At 38.6% G+C, this 27,125-nt stretch overlaps 1 protein-coding gene across 1 annotated transcript in view; it reads left to right on the top strand.

The window, feature by feature from the left end:
• CSMD1 (CUB and Sushi multiple domains 1) overlaps positions 1–27,125 on the top strand; it is a gene marked incomplete at its 3' end in the record, with an annotated part of 1,728,858 nt that overhangs the window by 1,459,308 nt on the left and 242,425 nt on the right. The window contains exons 24-26 of the mRNA XM_082608811.1: positions 8,664–8,855; positions 9,325–9,451; positions 23,857–24,059. Of these exons, the coding sequence (XP_082464937.1) occupies positions 8,664–8,855; positions 9,325–9,451; positions 23,857–24,059 (522 nt within the window). The remainder of the gene's footprint in view (positions 1–8,663; positions 8,856–9,324; positions 9,452–23,856; positions 24,060–27,125) is intronic.

Here is a 27,125-nt window from a genome sequence, read left to right as displayed (position 1 = left end):
CATGATTAAAAATACATTTTAGGAGAAGAGTATTAATAGCTTACATTTACAATCAGAGTTGCGCTATTTATGTCAACATGAAAACATTTTTGCTTAAAACTAAAATGTGTAAAGGACATGGATCATCTGAACAGATTCAGTAGTTGTGCCAGACAAACATTAGTATTTATCAGATAACTTGAGGCTCATTCTGTTTGGTGAAAGGAGCCATCCTTATAAAACTTTATAGATGTTCCTGTTAAAAAAATATTCTGTGCATGTCCTACTATTATTAACCTTCAATATAAAAAGAAGTGAATACAACAGAACAGAAATAATTAAGAAAAAGTAGAAAAACTAATAAAGAATAGGGGCCCAGAACAACAGAGAACAGAAATACGCATTTGTTATGATTATGTCCATGTTGAGTCATATTTTATGTATTTCTGTTGCTTGGATACTCATCACAATCTGTTGTTATTTGTTATATCTGATTTCTATGTTGGACAGTAAGCTCTCTAAGGCCTGGTACCTTCTAGTTCTTGTCCCAAAATTTTGCAAATCTTGTTTGTTTTTAATTATTTCATGGAAGAAGTTGTTGATGAAGGATTTTCTTGTTTTCCTGGATAAATTCACTGGATCTGTAATGAGACGACACCAGTGTTACGAGTTGATGATGTTGATGCTTCTGGTTTCTGCCTGACATGCAAGCCCTACATCTCTCTTACCAGCTCGTTCCCTCTCTTGTCTTCTCTCTTCACAGACCACCTCTCTGCAGCCTCCAGTCACCTCTCAAGCTCCCTCCACCTGACAAAATGTTTGCAAGCTTCATACACACACATAATCTTACCTCATCCACTACCATGTATCCCCTGCTACAACCTACCTTTCAGCACTAAATAAGTATCTTTTTGTTTTCCTGCCTTTTTTTCTCACTCCAGTCCATACTCTATAGGACTACTGATTATCTCTCTGAAGTGCAGGTATATTTGCGTGACTTCCTGTGCAGCTGCCCTGGCTTCTCCCCGACCCTGTTACATACTGACTCGGTCTCAACTCCCTGGGCTCCAATCCAGCCCTTTCCCTTCTTGCCCGTATCCACTCTGTCTTCTCTTCAGTCCTATTCCCACTCCACCTCCACATGCTTAAAATGAAGCTTCAGCAAATACAGATGCTCCCAGAAATTGTTCTGCACTCCAAGATACACCACATTCTTCCGAACTCCCATGCATCTGTGAAGACTTTACCTGGAGTTTCTCCCTCCAGTTTTATCACTCCCGACACTGACTAGCCTTCTGGACCAGCTCAGGTCTTATCCCAACACTCCTGCTTCCTTTGGTGCCCCTCTCAACGTTCACAGGAACCTCTACTGTAACATCTATTATTTTTAAAATACTTATTTTCCTATCTGTGTAATTAACTAGACTATGGAAGATAAGGGGCCATGTTTCATTCAGTACTTATCACAGCATCTAATAAAGCCCCAGAAGTGATACTAAATGTGTCTGGAAATTTGGACAATGCTCTGATTATATGTTCTTACCATAGTGTGTGTTAGAATAATATTCACCCTTTGGATGGGTTTAAAAACTGATTCAGAGTAAAATGCCTTCATCCATCCATTTTCATGCAGATGCCTCATCCTGATCTTGCTCCAAGTTCCCTGAACCATCAGTTTTAAATATCCTCTACACGGACAAATAGGTGTGTATAGTGTTAAAGATCCGTGAGAAGGTGAATACTACGAATTCTTTCAGGAAGGCTTCTCAGAACTGGTGTTAACAATTGGAACCACTGGGTAGCTCTACTCAAACTCAGAGTATAGTCAACATTAAAGATTTGTTTTGGAATATATAAGATATTCAGAATTACACAACATTTCAAGATGGACTCCTGGAATTCCTAGCTGTGATTACCTTGCTTTATGATATCTTAGTGACGTGTGTGATTAAAAACCAACATGGTTCCAGAAAAAATAGGTAATTTCTTTGGTTATGGGATTCTCATTCTGGACTTTTACAGGGTTTTGTTTTGTCTTGTTTTGATTTTCACTCTGAAACTCAGAAGTTCTGAGCTCTTTTAAGCCTTTCCATTTAAAAATTACCACCATCCTTATGATTAATGCTATTTGGGGAAAATTCAGAGTGTCTTTCCACAGAGGCGGCTGACATAATCACAAAATAATAGCAGCAGTAATAAAACTTAGCATGTGAGGAAAAGAAATGGGTTAAATGAAAAAAAAAGTAGCTGAACAAAAAAAAAACAATTTGAAATCAATAACAGACATGGCTAAACAAACAGCACAGATAAATGATTTAATAGATAATAATTTAAAAATCAAACACTCTCACACACACACACACACACACAAATACTTCACCCAGAATTTCATTCTTAAATAATGAGAGTTGCACTTAAAAACCTGAGCTAATCAAATATTTCATGAAATTCCCTGTTAATGAACTTCTCGTGCTCCCCTCCCGGATACAGTGTTTCCTAGGTAACTACAAATAAAGGAAGTGAATAAAAAGGAATTTTTAAGTATTAGGTACAGGCCTCCGTTTACTGCATGAAAATGAGCTATTGTTGCTGTGTTTGCATATGGCAACCTTTCTTAGATTACTAACTTTTTATTTTTTTACAAAGAAGTGCATTATTCAAGTTGAATTAAGTCTTAGGTAAAGTTATGAGATAACGTTTCTATAAGCATGCAAGGCTTTATCAGTGGTTCATAGGAGAAGATGTCAGAGATTGTTAAATGATAGGGATTCTTCGTCAGTGTACTCAAAGCTCACCTGAGCATGAAGGTAATTTCTCAAGAGTCCCTCGGATGGAGGATGAAGAAGTCACATGACTGCAACCCTCACGGTTCACCTTGGGTGTATGAAGTGGATTAAATCTACAGCAGCTTCTTTTCAAACATAAGTGCTTGATTTTGAAGATAAGAACTAGCCCAAACACTTGAGAGTTAAGTGGAAGTCTCTTATAAAACTAATATTTTGTTAGACTTTAAAGAGATATAGGATTTAATCCTTAAAAACATTAAGACTGGGTAATTACCGCAAAAGAGATGGAGTAATAATTTTCATCTGCCTGATGTTGGGAGCTTGTTTTGACTAGAACATTTTGTTCAGAGCATCTTTGCTGCTTATGTGACTACGAAGAAATCAGTGGAAAACAGAAAGAACTAGAATTACTAAATAGTTTCAAGCAACAATTGCAATTCTTAATAGGTAATGTTTTGAAACAAATAACTTGATTTAATCTTCTTAATGTTTCTACGGCTTAAAGAAAATACAGAAAATCCGTATTTGTACACTGATTTATGGCAGGCTACTGGCTTCAAGATAAGAAAGGATAACTTCTCTATATTTTTAAACTATTATTCTATAGCAGCCTTAAGAGTGATCATTTTAAAGTCTTTTAGATTCAGGGACTTCCCTGGTAGCGCTGTGGTTAAGAATCCGCCTGCCAACGCAGGGGACATGGTTTCAATCCCTGGTCCGGGATGATCCCACATGCCGCGGAGCAACTAAGCCTGTGTGCCACAACTACTGAGCCTGTGCTCTAGAGCCCATGAGCCACAACTATTGAAGCCCACATGCCACAACTACTGAAGCCCACCCACCTAGAGCCGTGCTCCACAACAAGAGAAGCCACTGCAATGAGAAGCCTGTGCACCACAACGAAGAGTAGCCCCCGCTTGCTGCAACTAGAGTAAAGCCTGCGCTCAGCAATGAAGACCCAACACAGCCAAAAATAAATAAATTAAATAAATAAATTTAAAAAAAAAATTTTAATTTAAAGTCTTTTAGATTCAAGTTAAAATGGAAATATCTCTTCTTTGGAGGACTATCTTTGTAGATCTAAATATAAATCTAAGAAAATAATTTTTGAGACTTTTTAATAACCACAGAAAAATATTTTTCCTGAAAGGGACACAAAATCAACAGCACAGAACTTTATATTGTCATTGAAGAACTCTGCTGTTACACATTGATTCAACTTATTTCACCAATGTTTATAAGCAGCGTTGAAATTTCTAAGAGACAATGATAATATTACACCTTAACCACATAGCAAGCAGAGCTCAATTGAAATGACTGTCATTCAGTTTGTGAAGAGAGAAGCTACAGAGGGGCTGTGTATCTACTGCGTGTGGACGGACTGAGTCCAGGCATCAGACTGGTTCACTGCACGAGCAGCAAGAAACAAATTAGGGGTTTCTAGAGATCCTTCTCTAGTCCTTTCAAGGTGTTGATTGAATGCTTCCTCTAGGAATAAATGTCTATGATTCTTCCTGTAACTGTGCATGAATTATTAAACCCTTTCAGAAGTTCTGAGCAAACAAAGCTCCCTTCACTGAGTTGGAAAACTAAACTTGGGAATATCAAAATAATAAATAAAAATAATAAACACTTTTCAAGTTTCTGACAAGAAGAGGAGTATATTGCATATAATGACTTTAGGTAGGTGTAGAAGCTTCAGGCACTTAGGAATCAAGTGTAGGACTTTTTACAAAATAACATATTTTACGATATCATCAAGGACTTAACTGATCTTTTGAAAAAACAATAAACGAAATCATAAGAAAAACAGGACAGCTGGTAGTGGGAAGAGTAACTGCCCTTTCAAAAATAGCTTGGCTCTTAGCTCAGGGAGATCAGCTCAGTGCTTTGTGACCACCTGGCGGGGTGGGGTAGGGAGGGTGGGAGGGAGACGCAAGAGGGAAGGGATATGGGGATATATGTATACGTATAGCTGATTCATTTTACTATAAATTAGAAACTAACACACCATTGTAAAGCAATTATACTCCAGTAAAGATGTTAAAAAAAAAATAGCTTGGCTCCACTCTGCATGATGAGGTGTGGTTTAGAAAACAAACAAAATCTTTCAAGATTGAGTGATAGAAAAAGCAATAAAACATACATTTTTATAATAATTCAACACAAAGTTTAGCAGTCATTATTATTGGTACATCTTTGTTTACTTGTTCATTTTTCAATGTTTCTTCCTTCCTTCCTCCAAAAAGGTTTTAATGCAGGTTTTGGGGCAGAGGAAAACGTTTCTTCAAGCTAATTTTAATATAAGATTTGGGGGTTTTAGAACTTTGATAACTTGCTTGATGGAAAACTTTAAAAGCCATGCTCTCTGAACGTAGAGGGAAAGTCTGAATAACCCTTACGCATGAGTGTTTATCTGTGGAGTGGGTGGCTATAACCTAATGAGACAGCACGTAACTCACCAGGAAAATCAATGGCATTACTTTATCTTTTATAGGCATCAATCTCCAGGGAGGACAGTCTTTCATAACAAACTCTTCTGTGTAACCAGGAGATAATTCACTGTCAGAATAAAAGGTCTTGGACAAGTCAGCTGGACCATTTCTTTGTCCCCCCCTTAATCACCCTCAGAAGTTCTGTGTGTTTCAAAGCTTAGTCTTAAAAAATTAGATGGAATATTGCTGACTTTTCAGAAGTGAGTCTCAGCCTTCACCCAAAACTGAGAAATTATCAATTTCTTTTAAAGTTACTTACATCTAGCTTTCACAATCTAATCCTGGATTTTAAACATCTCCATTTCCAAATTATTCAGCAAGCATTTTATAAACTTAAAAAAATCCAGGTTTCAGGTGCTCCTAGAAAAATCAGAAGCTTGGGTCAGAGGGAGTGTGAATTTCAGCAGGACAGCAGGTCGTCACTGTCTCCTGGGCTGCTGTCCTGCACGGCCTCGCTCTGCGTTGGTAAGACCTGCATGGCCCCATTAACACTTGAGGTTGGCACCTCTCATGTTGGTTTTACTTCACCCAGGTTTCTGTCACAGGGGTACAAACAAAAGGGATAGATGTTTGACTCTTTCTGTTCATCATTTTGAGACATGGATTTTGTCTCCTGCATATGTCCAATTTTATGCACCACTGACATTTGATACTCAGATACCTAATTTGACTTCCAAATGGTGAAACAGTTTGAAACGTTGGTTATTATTACCATTGTTAGTGGAGCCCTACTCCAGCCATCACTCCCAGCGTGTCATTCTGCTCCAGCCAGCGGTGGCTTCCCGTCCTTGTCACAGTGGGCCGTGATGTTTTCAAAAGCTCTGCTCTGATGCTGTCCCTTCCGAGCCCCAAACCAAGTAAAGCAGTAACAACGAAGACTTGCCTCCTCTTTCCGTTCCGTACAAAGAGAAGCTAGGGCTAAACAACCTGCAGTCTGCAGCGCGTGAGCAAGAGTGGTTGTGTGTCCTAAGCGAGTTCAGAAGCTTAAAGTCTTCCTTTCCCGGTGGTGCTGGGACTATGTGTCAGACTAGCCTTGTCAGGTATTTGCATGAGCCCTGAAACCCTATGTGACTGGGACCCTTCCCCTTAATTCCAGTCCCCTTCGTGGCAATTTCAAATATCCTTTTGTTTCGTGCTGAAATTGACATACTGTTACGCACTTTCCTTCTGGGCATCTTTTTTAAAAAAATATATTTTAAAATTATTTTAAAATTATTTATTTATTTTTGGCTGCATTGGGTCTTAGTTGCTGTGCGTGGGCTTTCTCTAGTTGTGGCGAGCAGGGCCTGCTCTTCATAGCGGTGCAAGGGCTTCTCATTGTGGTGGCTTCTCTTGTTGTGGAGCACGTGCTCTAGGCACATGGGCTTCAGTAGTTGTGGCATGTGGACTCAGTAGTTGTGGCTCGCAGGCTGTAGAGTGCAGGCTCGGTAATTGTGGTGCACGGGCTTAGTTGCTCCGCGGCATGTGGGATCATCCCAGGCCAGGGATCGAACCCGTGTCCCCTGCATTGGCAGGCGGATTCTTAACCACTGCGCCACCAGGGAAGTCCCTCCTTCTGGGCATCTTGAATTACAACTATTTGCATTTCTTAAATAGATAAACAGAGAGTTCTTGTAAAGGCACAGTAGGTAAAGACTGACATTTTATAGAAGGAAATTTTTCTTGTCAACTGTATGTAAATTACCAAATGTGTACTCATTTCCCTCCCATGAACAAACCTGAAGAACTCAATCTTGATTATGTAGATATTACGAGGGTAAATGATAGTGTGAACTTAAAGGTATATCTTCCTCAATGGAAAGCACTCAGAATGCAAATTTGACAGGCAGACTTAGCAAAAATCACACGTTCATTTTTTAAAACTTTATTTATTTATTTCTGTGAAAAGGAAAAAGTCACAGTTAGGTGGAAATAGATGTGATCCCATGTGGTCCCTCGAGTTTCCAGCTCTACTTTTTTAAATGGTCAAAATTTGCATCATGATATTAGGAGAGAGATTTGTTAGTGTAGAACTGTCTTCACAGATGGCCTTAAATTATTGCCTCATGCAAAAACAATGTACGGTTCTCAGTAACGCAGAAGCTAAATCTTCATTTCTATCATCTATTTCTTTGAGTCTCAGAGCTTAGCTTGATGAAGTCATTACCATGATTCATTCTGGGGTTTCTGCTGTACACGGAGGGACTTAGGAGCCTCTCACCCTGGCCCTTGGGACCACAGCAGGTGGGACAGAGAGCCCAGCTCCCATGAGCAGAAAGGACTTGTTAACTTCCCGAGAAGCTTGAGATCTGGGAGGTTTAGAGGAAGTGGGCCTGGAGGCGGGGGCTCGAGTGAGCACAGGCAGTAAAGACCCTGATAAGCACCAGGTGGCGGCGAGGGGTGGCCCTCCTGGGAGGTCCCAGGTGTGACAAAGAGGGGATGTGGACACAGGAAAGGCATACATGAAGCTCACTGGAGAATCCAGAAGGCTGGCTGGACATATGGATTACCTGATGACAGTTTGGAACTCTTTGGAATAAAGGTTCTCCTTGTGTTACTGAAAGTGGGGTCTAGCTGCTCGCCACTTGAAGGCTAATCCTCGAGAGGCAAGGTTGGTGGAAAGGAAAGTTTGCTTTATTCCAGAGGCTGGTAACTGGGAGAGAAGGTGGACTTGTATCCAAAGGCTGACTGCCCCCTGACAACCAGTGGGCAAGAGCTTTTATAGTTGGAGGGAGGGAGCTATGTGCAGAAACAGCACAGTCAGCTCCGACAGTCATCTTGAAATTGGCCATGATCCGCGTCATCTGGACTGTCTTAAGTACAGTTAGTTTTCAGTTCCAGGGTCAGTTTGTTAACATTTCTTTGAGGCCAGTTCTCAGAATTGTGGCAGCTTGTATCATGGCTGCAGTCTGGTCATGATGTAGTTAACTTCTTCTGCCTGGTAGGGGTTTCAGTATCTACATAACAGCTCAAAGGATATGACTCTGAATATTATCTATAGCCCTTGAGGAGGAACTAAAGGTCCTTGACTTTGCTTAATGACTAAACTGTTGTTATTTTGTCCTGTTTGAATGCTTTCCTTTCTTTCTGCATTTTCTCACTTCTCCAATTCAACTTTTTCTTTGGCTAAAGTTTTCTACAGACAAAAGGCAGGTGGAGGCCATGGTCCTGCTCAGTTTCACTTGTAAGTATATCAGTAGATAGGAACAAATAAAGTCATCGAACCCCAAGAAACAACCAGTGGTTAACAGATAAACCCAATCAAGACTCACATGTATTTCCCCATTTTTAAATTCAGAGTCTTCTTTTTCTTTCTACACTTAAAGGGACATTTGACAACCTGGTCTATTTCATCGATATTTTAACGCCAATGTAGATGCCACTGTTACGTTTTTCTACTAATTCCTTCCTTCCTTTCTCATAGGTTTTGACCTAGTGAAATGTGAGGATCCGGGGATCCCTAACTATGGCTACAGGATCCGGGATGAAGGCCACTTCACGGACACGGTGGTTCTGTACAGCTGTAACCCAGGCTACGCCATGCACGGCAGCAACACTCTGACCTGTCTGAGTGGTGACCGGAGAGTGTGGGACAGACCGCTGCCCTCCTGTGTAGGTGAGTTACCTGCAAGTGCACAATGAGAGCTGGAGGCCCACGCATGTGCTCTGACTTAGTTCTTACAGAGGAACTGGGAAGGATTTCCAGTGCTCTCTCTTCAGTGTGGGTTTTTATGTATTCCTAATATTTGTGTGGGTGTGTGTGCTTGTTTGTTTTTCTTTTATTAGGTAGGAAAGACAGATCTCCTAGTACTATTTTATTGAGGCTATCTGCACAGAATTATTATTAGAAATATAACACAGTGTTTCACTGTTTTATTCTCTTGACTTTGCACAGAGGATACTGCCTTTCCATCAAGATAATGCTAGGGAACAAGTAAAGGAAAGCAATGACAGGGACAAACAGATGGCTGTGATTGTTTTCCTGTGTGTACAACACAGACGTGATGGTTTGGGCTTTTAAAGGTAGTTACAGGAAGCCTCTAATGCCTGGAGTAAACTTCCCTGTGTTTCTGTATCCCTTTCAGCGGAATGTGGCGGTCAGATCCACGCTGCCACTTCAGGACGCATCTTGTCTCCTGGCTACCCTGCTCCATACGACAACAACCTCCATTGCACCTGGGTCATAGAGGCGGACCCGGGAAAGACCATCAGGTACTTGTTTTATTGGGTTTTAGTGATTTGAGAATAGAAGCATGGCTCCTATTCTTGTAGTGGAGATAGTGGTACATCCATTATTACCCACTATTAGATTTAAGTTTCTGAGTTAAAGAAGAAAATGTAAACACATGGTCAAGGTTTTTGTTAGTTTGCATGCTCACTTTGGTATTCCTTTGAAAACTTGTGTTAAGCTATCCATAGTAAAGATAAAAAATGTAAGTACCTCAGTTAGCTTTGGCTGCATAACAAATGGGCCCCCGAAACTTAGTTGCTGCAAATGATGATTTATGTGCTCATGTCTTTGTGGGTTGCCCAGGCAGTTCTGGATGGTTGGGGTGGGTGGTCTAGGAGGGCCTCATGCAGGTTTAGGGGGCTCAGCTGGATGGTTAAAGGCTAGGGTCTCTCCACTCCAGGTTCTGTTCCTTCAGGAAACTAATGATGGTAGAAGGTTCCTAGAAGCAAGAGATGGAGACTTTTCAAACTTCTGCTTGCATCACATTTGCTGGCGTGCCATCTGCCAAAGCAAGTCTCAGGGGCAAGATAAAGTTTGAAGAAATATAATCCACCCCTTAATGGGAAGAGAATCAGTTATATTGAAAAGATTCTGCATATAGAGGTGGGAGAGGTGTGTGATTATTTTATGATATTCCAAAGTAAGTGTGAAGGAGACCAAGAAAGTATTCCAATCTAAAGTTACTCGTATAACAGAAAATCATGAAAAATCTCAGATAATTGTGCAAACATTTCAACAGAAAGTATTACTCTATTTCTATCGATAGTCCTAAATGATGGTATTTTTTTAATTAACAAGTAAACCAACAAAAAGTAAAATTCTCGGGGCTTCCCTGGTGGCACAGTGGTTGAGAGTCCGCCTAATGATGCAGGGGACACAGGTTCGTGCCCCGGTCCGGGAAGATCCCACATGCTGCAGAGCAGCTGGGCCCGTGAGCCATGGACGCTGAGCCTGTGCGTCCAGAGCCTGTGCTCCACAACGGGAGAGGCCACAACAGTGAGAGGCCCGCGTACCGCAAAAAAAATAAAATAAAATGCTGCATGTGCCAGTCACAAGGCTGTGTCAAAACCACGGTACGTAAAGCAAAAGTAATTTCAAAATAAGCTGTTCTTTAATTATAGATCTTGATGAACAAGGATAGAATGTACATTCTTTAGTCACGCCTCATAAAATCCCTTTTCTCCTCCCATTAACTCTCCTCTTTCATTGTATTCTTTTGAAATCTCCCCGGAAAGTTAATTTTTTAAAAAGCTCTGTACCCCACCTCCCAACAACCTTAATCCACATGCCTCTGATCCTTTTCCTCTTCCCTGTGTTATTGCTCTGACCAAAGACTAAAAGAATCCAGGCAACTCAACTCTTAAGTATGTGAAGAAGCTGAAAGAGACAGGTGCAAAGCAGAAGCCTCTTTCTGGGGCAAGTGGATATATGAAAACATTTATAATTAGTGGGTTTTGTCCTTATTCACAAAAGGTTTGCCCAGCAAACTTAGTAAATATATCATACTGCAACTTTATAACTTAGTAAAAAAGTAAAACGGGACAACGAGGAGTGAGGCGACCCTCTGATTCCGTTCAGTGATGCTCTGTTTCTCATCAGGTGACTTCCATCCTCCCTGAAATTCACCAGACTTTCTTGAAGTTTGATCACATTTACATCTTTGGAGTGAGTTAAACTGACATGGCACAAACTATTACCACTTTCAAACCCTCCAAAAGAAATATTCTTACTATGTACAAGGAGCATGGGAGGGAATTTAAAGCATGTAAATATTGCAAAAACATTATTTTATAATAACTCATTTAAAAATTAACTTGTGTCATTAAGAAAAATGATTAATTAGGTAGTTATGGATCCATTGAGACACAAATAAGGCATCTTTAAGGAACAGAGTTTAAGAGTCTGTATTCTTCATAAAAATCAACATAGTCACTTACCCAGTGAACTAAATAGAATTAAATACTACATCTTAACTTTGAATTCCTGAACGCTTGATCTGAATAATCCAAAAGCCATTACACTGAATTTGATTGTGAAAAATCCTAGGAATCATCTGTGATTCATAAAATGACTTTACATAAACAGGATATATTTCCTTTTAGGCTGATTTCAAAATTTTCTATTTCTTACACATCTCCTTGTGATTTGTTTCCCAAAAATTAGAAAGAGCACTTGTTCCCCTAATGCAAACCAAGTGATGAATTCACTCTTTGCAGGTGAATCTAATACTTCATTAACATTTTAGTAAGAAAATAAATTAATAAAGAATGAGTTGAAGTAATAAAAAATGTACAGCTTTTGTATCATGAACTGACTTTGTCATTTAACCGTTAACGTTCTAGAAAAAAAATAGACATTGCCTATACCACTTTATTGTTTCAGGAATATTTTTCTTCTTGTACATATCTTTCAAGTTACTCAATTTGTAAACAGATCTTTTTCATTTAAGGCATAAAGTCCTTTGTAATAAGGAAGTTAAGAAGCAAACATCAGTACTTATAATTAATTTACTCCATCAGTATTCAACTTCATCCCAAAATGTTTCTGGTGATTTCTCTTTATTAAGGAAATATGTACTATTTTTAGTATGGCAATTTGGAAAATAACATACTTAAAAGTACATAATATACAATTTTAGGCTTAAAATGGTACTGATGCTAAGAAAAATAGGGCTTGGTCTTAGTTTGGATATTCTTTTTTTTTTTTTTTTTTTTTTTTTTGCGGTATGCGGGCCTCTCACTGCTGTGGCCTCTCCCATTGCGGAGCACAGGCTCCGGACGCGCAGGCCCAGCGGCCATGGCTCACGGGCCCAGCCGCTCCGCGGCATATGGGATCCTCCCAGACCGGGGCACGAACCCGTATCCCCTGCATCGGCAGGCGGACTCTCAACCACTGCGCCACCAGGGAGGCCCAGTTTGGATATTCTTTAGCTTAGTTTAATGAGTTATTTCATTGGTATCATAGCCAGTATTTTATCTACATCGTTTGCTTGAAAATGAGGAATACATCAGTCATATAAACATGAGCCCAGGGTTTAATTTAAGTATTAAAAATTCTTAATACAAATGGAATTCATTACTATACATTCTATTATGATTTCTTTAAATGTCTGTGCTGTCAAAGAATAAATAAGCAACAAGATCTCAGAAATTATAAAAGGTCTGGTTTCAACACTTCAGGCCAATTATTACTGGGCCTATTTTGATTTCTTTGAGGTCCAAAGCAATTTCTGATTGCATATTGCTGTAACTTTTTGTTTGAGGTAATAGAAGACCCCAAAATAGTTTTTGTTATAGGGCACTTGGGTCTGGAAGAGGTTTGTAATTTTAACACGCATACTATAAAGCAGTTACCAGAATTAAATTTAATTAAAAGTCTAATCACAAGACACTGCAGTAAATTTAGCCCCATTAAGAGTTATATGTAAGCATGTGTCTAAGAGACCCAGTGTGTTTCACTGCTGAGCACAGCTGTAATTTATACAATAAAGGGAACAGCATTACAAACACCTTCAGCAAGCAGCATCAAGGCAATGTTTTTCATAATCGTATGTGTATATTGTTCCCTGGCTTTAATTGCTTTTCTGCAAGTGTAATTGTCTGGAAAACTCACTTTGAAAGTATTTCTGTTCCTAATTGTTCCCAGGAAATTGCATTTGGAGGTGTAGTTGAGGGGGATTTTATTAGAAAAGCTCATGCAGTATTGAAAACATTAGAGGCCTATCAAAAATGTATCAAGATTGTCAAAACTGTCCACGTGCAGACTTTTAAAGAAAGTGAAGTGTGGAATGTGATCCTGATCTCACCGCATCTGGCTGGATGGGCTGTAGAAAGATCAGGGGAGATGTGCTTTGGAGATCTAGGAATGTTTTAATTTATTTTTGACCAACCTTCAAGATCTCTGTGAGACACAGACTAAGGAGGAGAAGGACGGGCAAACGTTTCCACTTCACTGGACATTTGTCTCCAAATGTGAGGTCGGCATGTAGTAAATGTGCTGGGAACACGAGTCGGGAGTCTTTGACTGACAAGACGGACAGGCGTGGGGCCCGGAACCCAGGCACCTCAAACGCCCCTTTCCTGTCAGGACTACAGTGGGGTATCCCGTGTATCTTTGTGGGTCATGTGAGGAAATAGCCAGTCAAGAGAATTCCAGCCATCCAAAGAAAAGAGAGCAGCAGCTCTTCAAAGTCTGCCAGGTGTCTGAGGCTGGACTCCGGCCCTCCTTAGCTGGGGCTGTGGGAGCAGCTGATGGGTTTAGGGAACCCGACCAGCTGCTTGCAGAGTGAGAGAGAGGGAGAACCCTGCAGGCACCCGCCACGGCGCAAGATCCTCCTGCAGGCGATTTCAGTTACCCCGCTTCAGCTAAACAGCGCTAGTGCCCCAAAACAGGATTCAGATTTCAGTTGCCTGTGCAGAGTTACTGTGAAGAATTGCATGAAGGACAGACTTCTCTTTTAGCCCTTCAGCTCCCAGATCTCTGCATAAACGACAGACGCACCTCGCAGCCAGTTCCTGATCGCGTCACGCGCCTTCCCAAGGGGGATTGCTGCACTCAGCCACAGACAGCAGAGTGTGTCCTTGTGTTGCTTCCTTGTCTCCCAGTGATAAACCCACTTGGCGTCTTACAAACATGGATAATCAAAAAGGGAACTGGCCATTGAAGATGAAAGTGTAGAAAGAATTGAAAGTGCTAACACTGGAAGTGAAATTCCAATCACACATAAATGGAGCCTAGGAGAAGCAGTTGATGGTGGGGACCTTGGTATGGCTGCTGTTCCAGGGATGAACGCCTCACAGGCACAAGGCAGGCACGCCAATTTCAGGATTATTATCATTCCCCCCTGGGCCTCTTTCTACTTCTTTATTCCCTATTTCTGTTAATGCCTATCTTCCTCAAAATGGCTGGAGGTTTTAATTTTCAGTATTCTGCTCTTCCTTGTTTCTCCCTCACCAGTCTCCAATATTTTCCCAACTGAAGAAAACAAACAGACAGGTATTAATATATGTCTCACAGCATTCTTTTAGTGAACTACATTAAATTTCTTCATAATAAGCTCTGAGAAAAAATTAGTTGCCTGCAAGCCAAATCCTTGTCAGCCCTACCCTTGTTTGTCTTTCTTCTTATCTGTGATTCCCAGTTCCTACCTCCCAGGCCCATTACTCTGCTCTTACTTTAATCTTCTCCCAGTGAGCCTTCCAAATCCGTCCTCCACCCTCTCTGAGCCACCCCTTTGCTAATCAGCGAACATAAGCTCCTTAACCAGAACCATAACACCCTCTCGACTTGGCGTCTGGTCCCCTACAGGTTTACCTCCGAAGGCTCATATGCATGTTACACTTCAGCACAGATGAAGCGTGTATGAGTCTCCCGTCCCAACCTTGTCATCACAGCTCTCTCGACCTGTGTTCCCCCCAGTTTCTCTTTGTTGCCTCACCTCCAGATTCTTCCCATCTTTGGGGGCCCAGTTAAAAGGTCAACCCCTCAACAAGAATTTCATTATTGTTATCTCATCTGAAAATAGGCTGTGTTCTTCTCTGGACTCAGTGTTTGCCCTGCAGTTCCTTCCTTCTCAAGTAGGGTTGTCACTACACAGCAAGACATCCAGGCAAGCCTCTTAGTGTCATGAGCTCCTCCCTTCTTCCCACACTCGTGTGATCACACATCTCAGTAATTCTACATGGAGCCCCCAGGTCTGCTTTCCCACCAGTACTGCTGCTACTTCCCTAGTCCAGACAAGCATGACTCACTGGGCCTCTTCTCTGACCATCCTGCCAGGGCTGCCTCTCAACCACTGCTCCCACTCTAAGGAGCATGTTTTATTTTTTTTCAATTAAAATATTAATTTTATATGGCTGAAAAATGAATGTATATCTAGACATCTTCAAAAGTGTAAAAAAGAAAGGCATGCATTATCCCCATACTAGACATCATTGTTGCCATGTTCACATATATCTTACATGGACCTTTGCATATTCTACAGTGTGGGTGTCTATAATTAATTACTGTCTCTCTTGTTGGTTATTTACATTATTTCTAATTTTCAATATTATACATAATAATATGGCAAATAGTATTGCAAGTAAGCTTTGCCTCTTCTTATAATTAATACCTTAGAATAAATTCCCAGGAAAATTCTTTCTGGGTCAAATGGTTGAGACATTTTTGTGTGTCTTAATACAAATATTTCTATCAAACAAAGCTGATCATATCACTTGCCCCCTTTAAAAAAATACATATTTTGTCCAGAATAAATTCAAGTTCATTGTCATGACGTTCAAAGTTATTTATTTTCCCAATTTTTGAAATACTAGAGAAGTGTTGCAGAAAGATAAAAAGCCTGAAAAGTAATTTGCTATAATCCTAGACACAAAAGATAACTACAGTTTAAAATTTGGTATATATTTTTATAACTTCTTATGCAAAGACACACACACACATATATATAATATACATACATATATATATATATAACTTGGTTTATCTGTTTATCTCCTTGTTTAATTATTTTTGAAAAATAGTATCATGCCTTAATATTATTCTGAAGATTTCCTTCAGTCAATAAACATGGTCAAAGTTTTATATCCTTACTTGTAATTCCACCTCATTCTGTTTAGTCATGGAAGAAGATTCTATTGCCTGAATGCACCATAATTTATTTAAACTATACCCTATTGGGATATTTGGGTTGTTTTCAGTTTTTCACTATTATCAGCCATGCTACCATCCTCCCAGTATATCACCTCGAGGGTACTTTCTACGATGAATTTCTAAAGCTGGACTTGCTGTGTATGCACATTTAAATTTGTATAGTTATTACCAAATTGCTTTTATGAAGAGTAGATATGGCTTCAACAGCATATGAAAAGGTAGGGTCTCCACAATGTCACTGAAACTGGATAAAGTGTTTATAATCTTTGCCAATCTGGTAGGAAAAAAATCTTTGCATCATTTTTTGTTATATTTGTAACTTTTGTATCTTTTCATTTTTAGCATATTAATGAATGTATTTGTTCAGTCGCTTTTTGTCTCATCCTCTTTATTGAATTATCCTTCCTATTTCTCTCTGCCTGACAAAGCCCTTCCCAGACACCTTGAGGCAGAATTAAACACACCTGATGCTTTGTTCACATCTCTTAAAGCTTGTGACACTGTGCATTGCAAAGTGTATGTTTTTGTTTTTGTTTTTCTTTCATGCCTGTGTCTGAAATGACTAACAGTTCCTTCAGGATGATACTTTTTAAAATCAATTTTTAAACTTTCCCTACTTAGTGGTATGGTGTCTGCATATTGACTTTAATTATTTTTTTTAGAATGAAAAATGGCCATTTCTTTATCTGTTTAAATTTTGTTATATCATTTTTGTTGTTGAATTTACAAGGTATTTCCCAAATGGCAAAACTTACAGCATCAGGGTGAATTTTTTTTGTTTGTCTATGTAAGCTTCTCATTAACATATAACATAGGCACATAAGACTATCCAAATGCTAAGTATACAGCTTGTTTATAAAAATACTCCTTGTTACCAGCAACCAGATCAAGACCCACATTGTGCTCTTTGAGCTCCATTTAAAGGATCCATTCTTAAGGATAATCACTATCCTAACTTCAGATAGATAATCGCTATCCTAATTTCAACTTTATAAAAATCTAATTATACAGTGTGATTAGTTTTGTTGATTTCCTCAACCTTCACTGCCACTGATACAGGTAAATTATTCTATTGCATGAATATACCATGATTTACTTATTTATTCTGAGTGTTGGTGGACGCGTGAATTGTTTTTACACAGTTTGAGGTTATTGCAAATGACGTCGTGTTGGATACGCTTTCATGTATTATTTGGTGGATGTGTGCATGTTTTTCTCTCAGGTGTACACTTGCATTCAGCTATGGTAGATACTGTCAAACGATTTCCCGAATTGGTTAAACCAACACCATTCCCTTCACAGTGTAGTTCACTCCCACGTACCTCACCTTCCCCTGCACTAAGCATTGACTGTCTTTCATTTTAGCCATTCTAGTGTGTAGTTGTTTTAATTTGCTTTTCCTTGGTGACTGATCAAGGCCATCACTTTTTTATATGTTTATTGGTCTCTTGACTATCCTCTTTTATCAATGTCAGTTGAAGTTTTTGGCTCATTTCTTTTTGCACTGGAATGCCTATCTTTTCCTTTTGATTAGTATATAGTTTTTATACATCTGAATGCAATCTTTTGTTGATTGTGTATTCACCAGCTATATTCTTATACTCAGTGGTCTTTTGGTCTCATAATGATGTCTTTTGGTAAAGACAGGTTTTCAGTTTCAATGAGTCAAATTCATTTTGGCTCATTTTTCTTTTATGGTTAGTGTATTTCTTATTCTTTAATTAAGTTATATCAAATATTTTTGGGTTTTTTCTTAGTGTTTTTGTGTCCAGTTTAAGAAATCCTGCCTCTCCAAAGTTATAAAAAATATTATCTTAAGTTTTTTTTGTAGGAGATCTATTTTATCTTCCACACTTATGTTTTCATTTCATCTGGAATTAACTTTTGTGTAAGGTATTAGGACGATGCAAGGAATCTTTTGTCCATAGTGCAGTTCAATTGACCATTTGTTGGAAAGTCAGTCTTTCTTCATTAACTGCAGTGCAACTTTGTTATAAGCCAGATAATTATAATTATATGATTATATAATTATAGGCCTGTTTCTGAACTTCATTACATTGATCTATTTGTCCATCTAGTGCAATACCTTTCTATCTTAATCACTGAATTACTTAATAAGTACTGATATCTGGTACTGTATTCCTCCAGCTTTGTTCTTTTTCATGTAGATTGCCATGGCTATTCTTGACCCTTTGCATTTCCATATGAGTTTTAGAAACACTTGTTACTTTCTGCAAGGAAGTTGCTAGGGTTTCAGCTGGAATCACATTATATCAATAGATGAGCTTAGGGAAACCTGACATCATTTCCAATTCTGAATTTTCTGATCTCTGATATAGTATATTGTCCCATTTATGTAGATCTTATATAATTTGTCTCAATAATGATAGTTTTCTGTGAGGAGCTCTTGTACATCTTTTGCTAGAATTATCCCTAGCTATAGCACACTTTTTGATGATAATGTAGATAGTATTTTTATTTCACTTTCTAGTTGTGACTGTTTTGTGAAAATAAATTATATTTTTATATTTATCTTGTATAAATAAATTCACTTATTAATTCTGAGTTCTTAGGTTTAAATTTTTTTTCTATGTGAACAATCATGTTATCTACATTAATAAAAGATTGGTTTCCTTTTTTGTCAAATCTTTTGGCTTTTTCTTGCCTTGTTGTGCTGGCTACAGTCACCAGAATAATGATTTGAAGTGGTAATAGTGAATCTCATTGTCCTGGTCCCAATCTCAGAGACTAAACTTTTAATTATTTATTTATTTCAATAAATATGTGTGAATTATATTTTTAAAACTCCGTAATGGAAAAAATATTAAATTCTACCACCTAAAGATATAAAATTAAAAAAAAACTGTAGGAAATTATTGGAATTAATAAATGAAATTATTTATGCAAGACAAGTGAAAAACATAGTGTTTTCTACATTTTTTTTACTTAGCAGTACTTTTACGGACTTCCTACATATCAATATTTACTGAACTTTTGTTTTGTTTTTGGACATTTGTCCTGTTTTCAGTTTATCACCAATTTCAAAATATTTTGATAAATATAAGATGTATATTTCTATATGTTTGTCTATATTGGTTTCCTTGAGTCAATTTTAGTAATTTCTGTTTTCTAGAAAACCATTTTATGCCTAGTTTAAAATATATTGCCATAGATTTATATGCATAGTTATCACTTAGATTAATTTCCTTTTTTCTTTCTTTCTTCATTAGTTTATATTTTTATCAACTACTCCATACACACAGTATAAAAGTAAAATAATTCTGCAGTGAAGGTTACAGAAAGCAGTAGTTCTCTACATCCCTTAAATCTCTAGAATTGCTGGATGATGTGAATTTTGCATTTAATAAGCCTAATGTGTCTCAAGTAGCATTAGTAAAGGTCAGTGCATGCCTAGACACATTCTGGTAAGCCCAAAGGACACCAAAGGTGGAGAAAAGATCCAAGAAACAGCTAAAAAAAGGAAGATATAAATTAGCTAGCCTGATAGAAAACTTCTAAACAATACAGACCAAAAGAGGTATTTGAAGTACTAAAGGAAAATAACTGTCAACCTGGAATCTGTATTCAAACTACCTGTCATTCCCTTGTAAGTGTACCTATTATGCAATTACTGTTAACACACAAAATACTACTATTGGTTTAGAGATATATATTCACCAGACATATGTGATAGTTAAGAGGAACTTTTATCCAGCTAAGAATATAGCTTAATACAAGCAAAATAAATAAATTATATGGAGACATTGGAAATTGCACAGCATGCCTCTTTTAACTCTTTATAACTCATAAATCAAACAAGTAACAAATTAGTAAGTTTACAGAGGATTTGAACCATGCAGTTACTAAGCTTATTTTAAAAAGACATACAGCCTTCAACTAGAAACTGCACATTCTGTTCAAGTAAATATGGAACATGTGCAAACATGATCACAAACTAGGAACAAACTAATCAGTGAAAACAATAAAGCAGAGAATCACTTTTATACTCCACACCATGACCAAAATGGAATAGAAATAGAAATAGCAAAAAAGAAAACACATGCTCAATTTTGAAAATAAAAGACACATGATTAACAGTTTACCGTGAAATTTATAGCCTTAAATGCACATATTGGAAAAAGAAGATCGCTTGAAAATCAGGTTAATAAGCTCCAGCTAATGGAATTTGAAAAATGCTATCAGAGTAAATTCAAAGAAGTATAGTTGAAAAACAACAAATATAGTAAAAGAAATTAATGGAAGAAATAATATAGAGAATTACTAAACCCACAAACTGATTCTTGAAAAGGTATCATTGGTAGAATAATAACTGACATATTATGATAAAATACAGGAGGCCCAAATAATTGACATTAGAAATAGAATTGAAATATACCCCTACAATAAGGATTGCTTTTAGAAAATTTAAGAAAATAATAGATTATATTATACCAATATATAGGAAAAACCTTCCATCCAAAAGAAAAAAATGGAAATGATCTGATTCATTTAATGAGGCTAAAATAACCTTCATATCAGAAGAACAAGTAAAGAACAGGAAATAAAAATTAAGAGCTGAACTCTATAATTACTCCCATTTTATATATTAAGAAAAATGACCTGTATGATCATCTAAATAGGTATAGAAAAAGTAGTTTAATAGAATTGAATACAGGTTCATGATCAACAACATAAAGAGATAAAACAAAAACCTTCCTAGCATAGTAAGTAGCAGGGTTTTTTTCTTAAAATGATAAAGGGTATGTAACAAAATCCTTCCACAATAATACAATATATAAACAGTAATAAAAGAGATGAAGAATGCATTACAAAAGTGGGCAGTCATATGTGATCAGATAATTCAGAGTCCATGGTCCTATTCTGCACCTAAGACCTTTGATGATCTCATGTAGTCCCATGGCTTAAGACCATTTATTTCCGAAGACACAGGTTTATTATTTCCTTTCAGAGTTCTCTCTGAAGCTCCAGATTCGCATGAACAGCTGTCTGCTCAAGTGTCTACTCAATGTCCGGTAGGCACCTTGAACTTACAGGCCCAAATCATAATCTCTGGTCTTCCCACCCCACAAACCTTTCCACCTGCACCCTTTCTCACCTCAGCCCGTGACCTCTCCACCTTTCTCGTTTCTTAGGCAAAAACCTTCGAGTGACCTTGCATCCTCTCTTAATCATACATGGCTCACCCAGTCCTGTTTTCCCCACCTTCAAACCATGCCCAGAATCTGACAACCTCTCAATACCTCCCCTGTCCAGCTCCTCTGAGCAGCAGCCATCTGATTCTTGTTTCTGCCTTGCCCTCTATAGCCTGTTGCCAACACAAGTGCAGAGCAATTTTTTAAAATCACAGGTGGGATAACTTCTTCACCAAAAACACCACATTGGTCTGTCACCCAAGGTGAAAGCCAGAATCTTCAGAACAATCTACAAAACCCCGTGTGTTGCCCACCAACCCCCCGCTACCCCCTCTCCATCCACTACACCTGTTATTTCTCTGGCCTCAGTTTCCTTATCAGGCCCTCTCTCTGCTCTGGTTAAATTGGTGCCTGGATGGTCTCAAATGCTGAAACCATGCCCTCTGTGTCGGGCTTTTGCTGGGCTTCACTCTCCCCTCACACCAAGTATGACAACCCCTCCATCTCCTTCAAGTCTCTGCTCAAACCTCTCCTCACCAACATGGGTTAACCAACAACCCCATATAATACCTAAATCTCCCCCGATCCTCCAGTCCTGGCATGACCAGTGCTGCTTATTCTGCTCTGCTTTTTTCTTTCCTCAATGGCATTTACCACTTACTAAAATGAAGTCTTCTTTACTTATTTTTTATGGTTGCTGTTTTTTGCTCATCTCCCCCATTACCAACCATGTAAGCTCCATGAAGGCAGGGTTCTTCATTTAGTTCACTGATGTATCCAAAATTCCTAGAAGAGTGCCTGGTACACAGTCGGTGCTCAATAAGTGTTTGTTGAATGGCTGAACTATATTGAAAGGGGGTTGCCTTAGACTCACAAAAGGATGTTCAACCTCATGAATATTCAGGGAGATGTAACTTAAACATGATATCTTTCCACGACCATCAAATTTTCTCTTTTTACAACTATTTAAGTCTGATGTTATCAGGTATCAGTGAAGATGTGACAACACAGAGCCATTTGTACTTTATTGTGAGACTGTAAGAAGTTACAGTCACATGCTAGAACAACTTGGCCATTTCTCTTCTTGAGCCTAGAGAGACCCTAGGCTGAGCACCTTTTGTCATAATAAAATGCAGAAACTAACTATCTTTTGTTAGAGGACCAGACAAAGGAAGCATTTCCTCATGCTTCTAAAGTGAGTTAACAAAATCTGCATCTTTCAGTTTAGAGGAATTTCACCTTATGCTGAATATAAAAAGCAACTTGAAAATGATACAAGCACATACATGCCAAAATGACATCTAGTATGTAATTACTGTTGAACGCACAAAATAGTACTGTATATTGTTTGGAGACAGGTATACTACATAAGCATATGAAAATTATAAAAATATAAATGAGAAGAGACCATCACGATTTCAGAATGTGGGGTGAGAGGAAAAACAAATGCATAAGTGGAGAGGCAGGGGAGTAGGACTGTGCCTATAAAATTTTATTTTTAAAAAAGATCTGGAGCAAATAAGGCAAGATGTTAACACTGGTGGTGGTAGGTATCTAAGTGTCTGCTATATTATGTACTTCCCTCTATATTAAAAATATTTTAAATCAAACATTTAAAAATATACTACATTTTATATTTATGCAGGGCGAGATAGATATTTTCTTTGAATATATAATATGCACAAAGTAAATAATTGGGACTTGTGTACCGTCTTTGATATGTCATTTATTATGATTTTTCTCTCACAATTTTGTGCAGTAAGCAGTGAGTGAAAAACAATGAATGAAAGCATTCAGCAAATACATATTTTTGTTGATATTAAACTGTTTTATCTGTCTGAATTGCCATAAATAGAATTACAGGTCTGCTGCCGTCACTGAAAGAGAGCTTCCTCTGACATAGAGATTTTAAGTTGCTTTAATATCTGTAAATGTGATAGAAGTATGTTAAAATGTTATGAAGAAAGGAGTTTATACTACACATTTCTGCCTTTGTGTTGGTATTTCAAATACTGTATTTTTTCCCAAAATAAAATGTATAGAAATAAACACAACATAAGCTGAGATCATTCAGATACCAGGTACACAATATCCTCCTGCTGTAAACATCATCTCGGCCAGCGTTTCTTTCCTGGCATGGATGCTACCACCTAGTGGGGCATTTCAGGAACAACACTGATATCACACGCATTAAAATCCGACGTCTATTAGCTTAAAACAAAGCTGTATCAGATCCGTCTTTGATTTGTGTGCCCGAGAAAGCTTTGAATTGTAAAAAGAGCTGACAGTCTCAAAAGGCCTGGTTTCATCCTTAAACACACAGCTCATCATAGAGCTCCGTGGTCTCACTGTATCCATCACAGACAGAAAGAAGTAGGTACTTCTGTTTTCTGATGTGCACAAGTGAATCCACTTCTGTGAGGCTCCAGGCTCATCCATAACTGTCAGACAAGGAAAGGCACGTTGGGGTGGGGTTTGGTGTGGGTGAAACGGGCTGGTGTGTACCCGAGTTTTGTGCTGGGGTGTCCTCACTGGGTGGGAGGGGCCTTTCAGTCACCGTACCAGCTGTGCTCTCCTTGCAGCCTCCACTTCATCGTGTTTGACACGGAGCTGGCCCATGACATCCTGAAGGTGTGGGATGGGCCGGTGGACAGCGCCATCCTGCTGAAGGAGTGGAGCGGCTCAGCACTGCCCGAGGACATTCACAGCACCTTCAGTTCGCTCACTCTGCAGTTCGACAGTGACTTCTTCATCAGCAAGTCCGGCTTCTCCATCCAGTTCTCAAGTAGGTGCACAGCCCCCTTCTTTGTGATCTGGACACTGGGAGACAGATCCGCATCTGTGTCTTAAGGTTCCCCGGAAAAGGGTGTACCTTTTGTTGAGCAAAATACACAATTTTGAAAACACCTATCAAGAGAACGGTTTGTCTTGGGAAATTCTGTTCATTCTCAGATGGGGATAGACAGTGGCTCTCCTTAGTTATGGGGGGAAAAAAACTTACTTTAAAGGTTTGAGTTAATCAGTAAATATTTAAACTTGGGCCCAGGACAGATGTGGGTCTCTACCGGGAGGTCAAGTTTATCTTTGGTGCTTCCCGCCACACCCAGCACCAGCGCCAGGCTCCCTCAGTCTCTGGTTGGTGCCAGGAAGTCTTGATGTCTCCAGGCTGCTTCAGTTTTCTGCTCTCAACTTCCCTGAATAGAAGGGCCCTGCATTTTTTCCCTCCTTAGGACTGACGTTTCAAGCAGCTTATGTAGGGTAGTAATCTCTGCAGGATTTAGTGGGCGCCTCATTTGCACTTTGAAGCTGTTACCTCTTGAAAATGGTTCCCACCTTCACTGTCTAGCCCATTTTTAAGGAACAGTTTCCTGAGAAGGAAGGGGTGGAGATATTTTGTGGCAGTTCTGTCTTTGCGAACCCTTCAAATCGCAGCGTGTAGAAGTGTCATATAATGTGGTAGCACCCAGGGTCAGCTGTCATGGTAAAACTAGCGGAATTTGCACATAAACATATTCTGGCTCAGTTTATCTCTGGGCAGGTCACTGTTGAGCCATACTTAGGATTTACATGAGTAAATGGACTTAGGACAATTTGATGCTTTAAAAGGTTGGTAATAAACTTAAGGTTAAAGTCTGCACAGTTTCTTACCTCTGGTCCGCTGTGCTTTGAGGCCGTAGTTTGTGACCGTGTGCTCATGGAATAGAATCTCTACGTGGTAAAAGTTTCACTGGTTTACGGCAAAAATACCAAGGTAAGTTTGCTTCTGCTATCCTGCCTTGGGAAAAAATGTTTTTTATTCCAAGGTTATATCATTTTTGCTCTTTTTTATGAGATAAATATGGCCTCCATCTTTAGAAATGATGGTGAGAGTAGGTGAAAGATGTGTGATGTAATGTCCTTGTTTGGCAAAATGAAAAGGTTGGTACCCTTTTGAGGTTATGTTTGTTTTCCTTTCCTACCCATTCTATACTCTCCTGGCCTTGGTTTCTTTTTCTTTTTCTTTTTTTTTAAATATAATTTATTCTTTAGAGCAGTTTTAGGTTCACAGCAAATTTGAAAGGAAGGTACAGAGATTTCCAATGTAACTCCCGCTTCCCCCAACATACACAGCCATCTCTGTTATCACCACTGCCACCACATGGTGCATTTGTTACAACTGATGAACTTACACTGATGTGTCACCACCCAGAGTCCACGGTTTACACTGGGGTTCACTCTTGGTGCTGTACATTCTGTGGGTTTGGACAAATGTGTAACGACATGGGTCCTTCATTATAGTATCATACAAATCACTTTCACTGCCCTACCTATTTATTCCTCCCCCATCCCAACCTTTTGGCAACCACAGATCTTCTATCTTTTATCCATAGTTTTGCCTTTTCCAGAGTGTCATGTAGTTGGAATCATACAGTCTGTAGTCTTTTCAGGTTGGCTTCTTGCACTTAGTCACATGCATTTAAGGTTCCTCCTTTTCACAGCTTGATAGCTCATTTCTTTTTAGTGCTGAATAGTATTCTATTGTCTGGATGTATCACTGTTTATTTATCCATCACCTACTGAAGGACATCTTGGTTGCTTCCAACTTTTGGCAATTATGAATAAAACTGCTATAAACATTTGCATGTAGGTTTTTGTGTGGACATAAGTTGTTAATTTCTTTGCGTAAATACCAAAGAGTATGTTTGCTGGATTATATGGTAAGAGTACGTTGTTTTGTTCCTGGCCTTTTAAAATCTTCCCTTTTTAAAATTAATGTGGAACCAAGAAACCACTTATTTTTCTATATTCCTCATGATTTTCTCTTTCAAAAGACATCTTCCTAGTTTGGGTTAAAGACAAAGGAGAATCCTTTATTTTAGTTATTTGAGAACATAGACATTTATGTTCTATATTTATAATTATACAAATAATATACTTAGTTGACATATTGATGCTTAAGAGGTGATAAACATGAACATGCCCATTAAAGTTCCTACAGAAATGAAACTTGCTTAATTTTTTAAACTTGGTTTTCCAAGTGTTCTAGTTTGAGCCATACAGAATTGTTATTTTTGCAGATAAAAAATGGTTGAATGTTAGCATTTTCATATGGTTTAACATAGCATTTGGTATACACTTTGGGAAATACCATTTGAAAATAAAATGTTGACTCTGAGGCTTTTGTATGAATGGGTTTCTACATGGTCTTTAAAACTCTATGGGAAGGAAAAAACAAGATATAAAATCTTTGCTTGGCATAATTTAGAAAAACTTGGCCTGAATTGTGATGCTGAAAATTTGGGTTTCTATCTTGACCTCTAGAGATTTGAAACTGACCTATCTCTTTCTTTATTGCTTTATTTGTGAATTGAAGATATTGCACCAAATTCTAAGCACCTTTCCACTTGCATCATGTATTTTCCCTTTGCCTTTTTAGATCTACTCTCCACCGTTTCTCAATCTACTCTGATCCTAGTGGTGGACATGCATGGACTATGTTCTGTGCCCTCTGCCTGGGTTCCTCCAGTGGGGTGCCCAGGCAGGAGATGAGAGGTGCAGGGAGGAGAGCGATGTCAGAGTGTGATACCTCCCTATCAGATTCCCTCAACCAAAGCTCACTATTTTTCTCAAGAAGCCGTATCCATACATGTCCCTTTCCAGGTTTCTGTAACCAACTCCCAGTGACCACACTTCTACCTGGGCTTCTCCAAACCCAACATTTGTAAAGAAACCTTCTCAAATGATCTATGGGAAGTGTGTCATATGTTTTGTGTTGGATCCTAAATGATACAGTTCCCAAAGGAACATTGTCAAGGCTGTGAAACTGACATTCCTATGTCCCAGGAACCCCCTTCAGCAATGGCAAGCTGGG

Source organism: Mesoplodon mirus, assembly GCF_964341445.2.
Source record: "Mesoplodon mirus genome assembly, chromosome: 20".
Classification (NCBI taxonomy): Eukaryota; Metazoa; Chordata; class Mammalia; order Artiodactyla; family Ziphiidae; genus Mesoplodon; species Mesoplodon mirus.
This window is presented reverse-complemented; position numbering and strand designations above follow the sequence as displayed.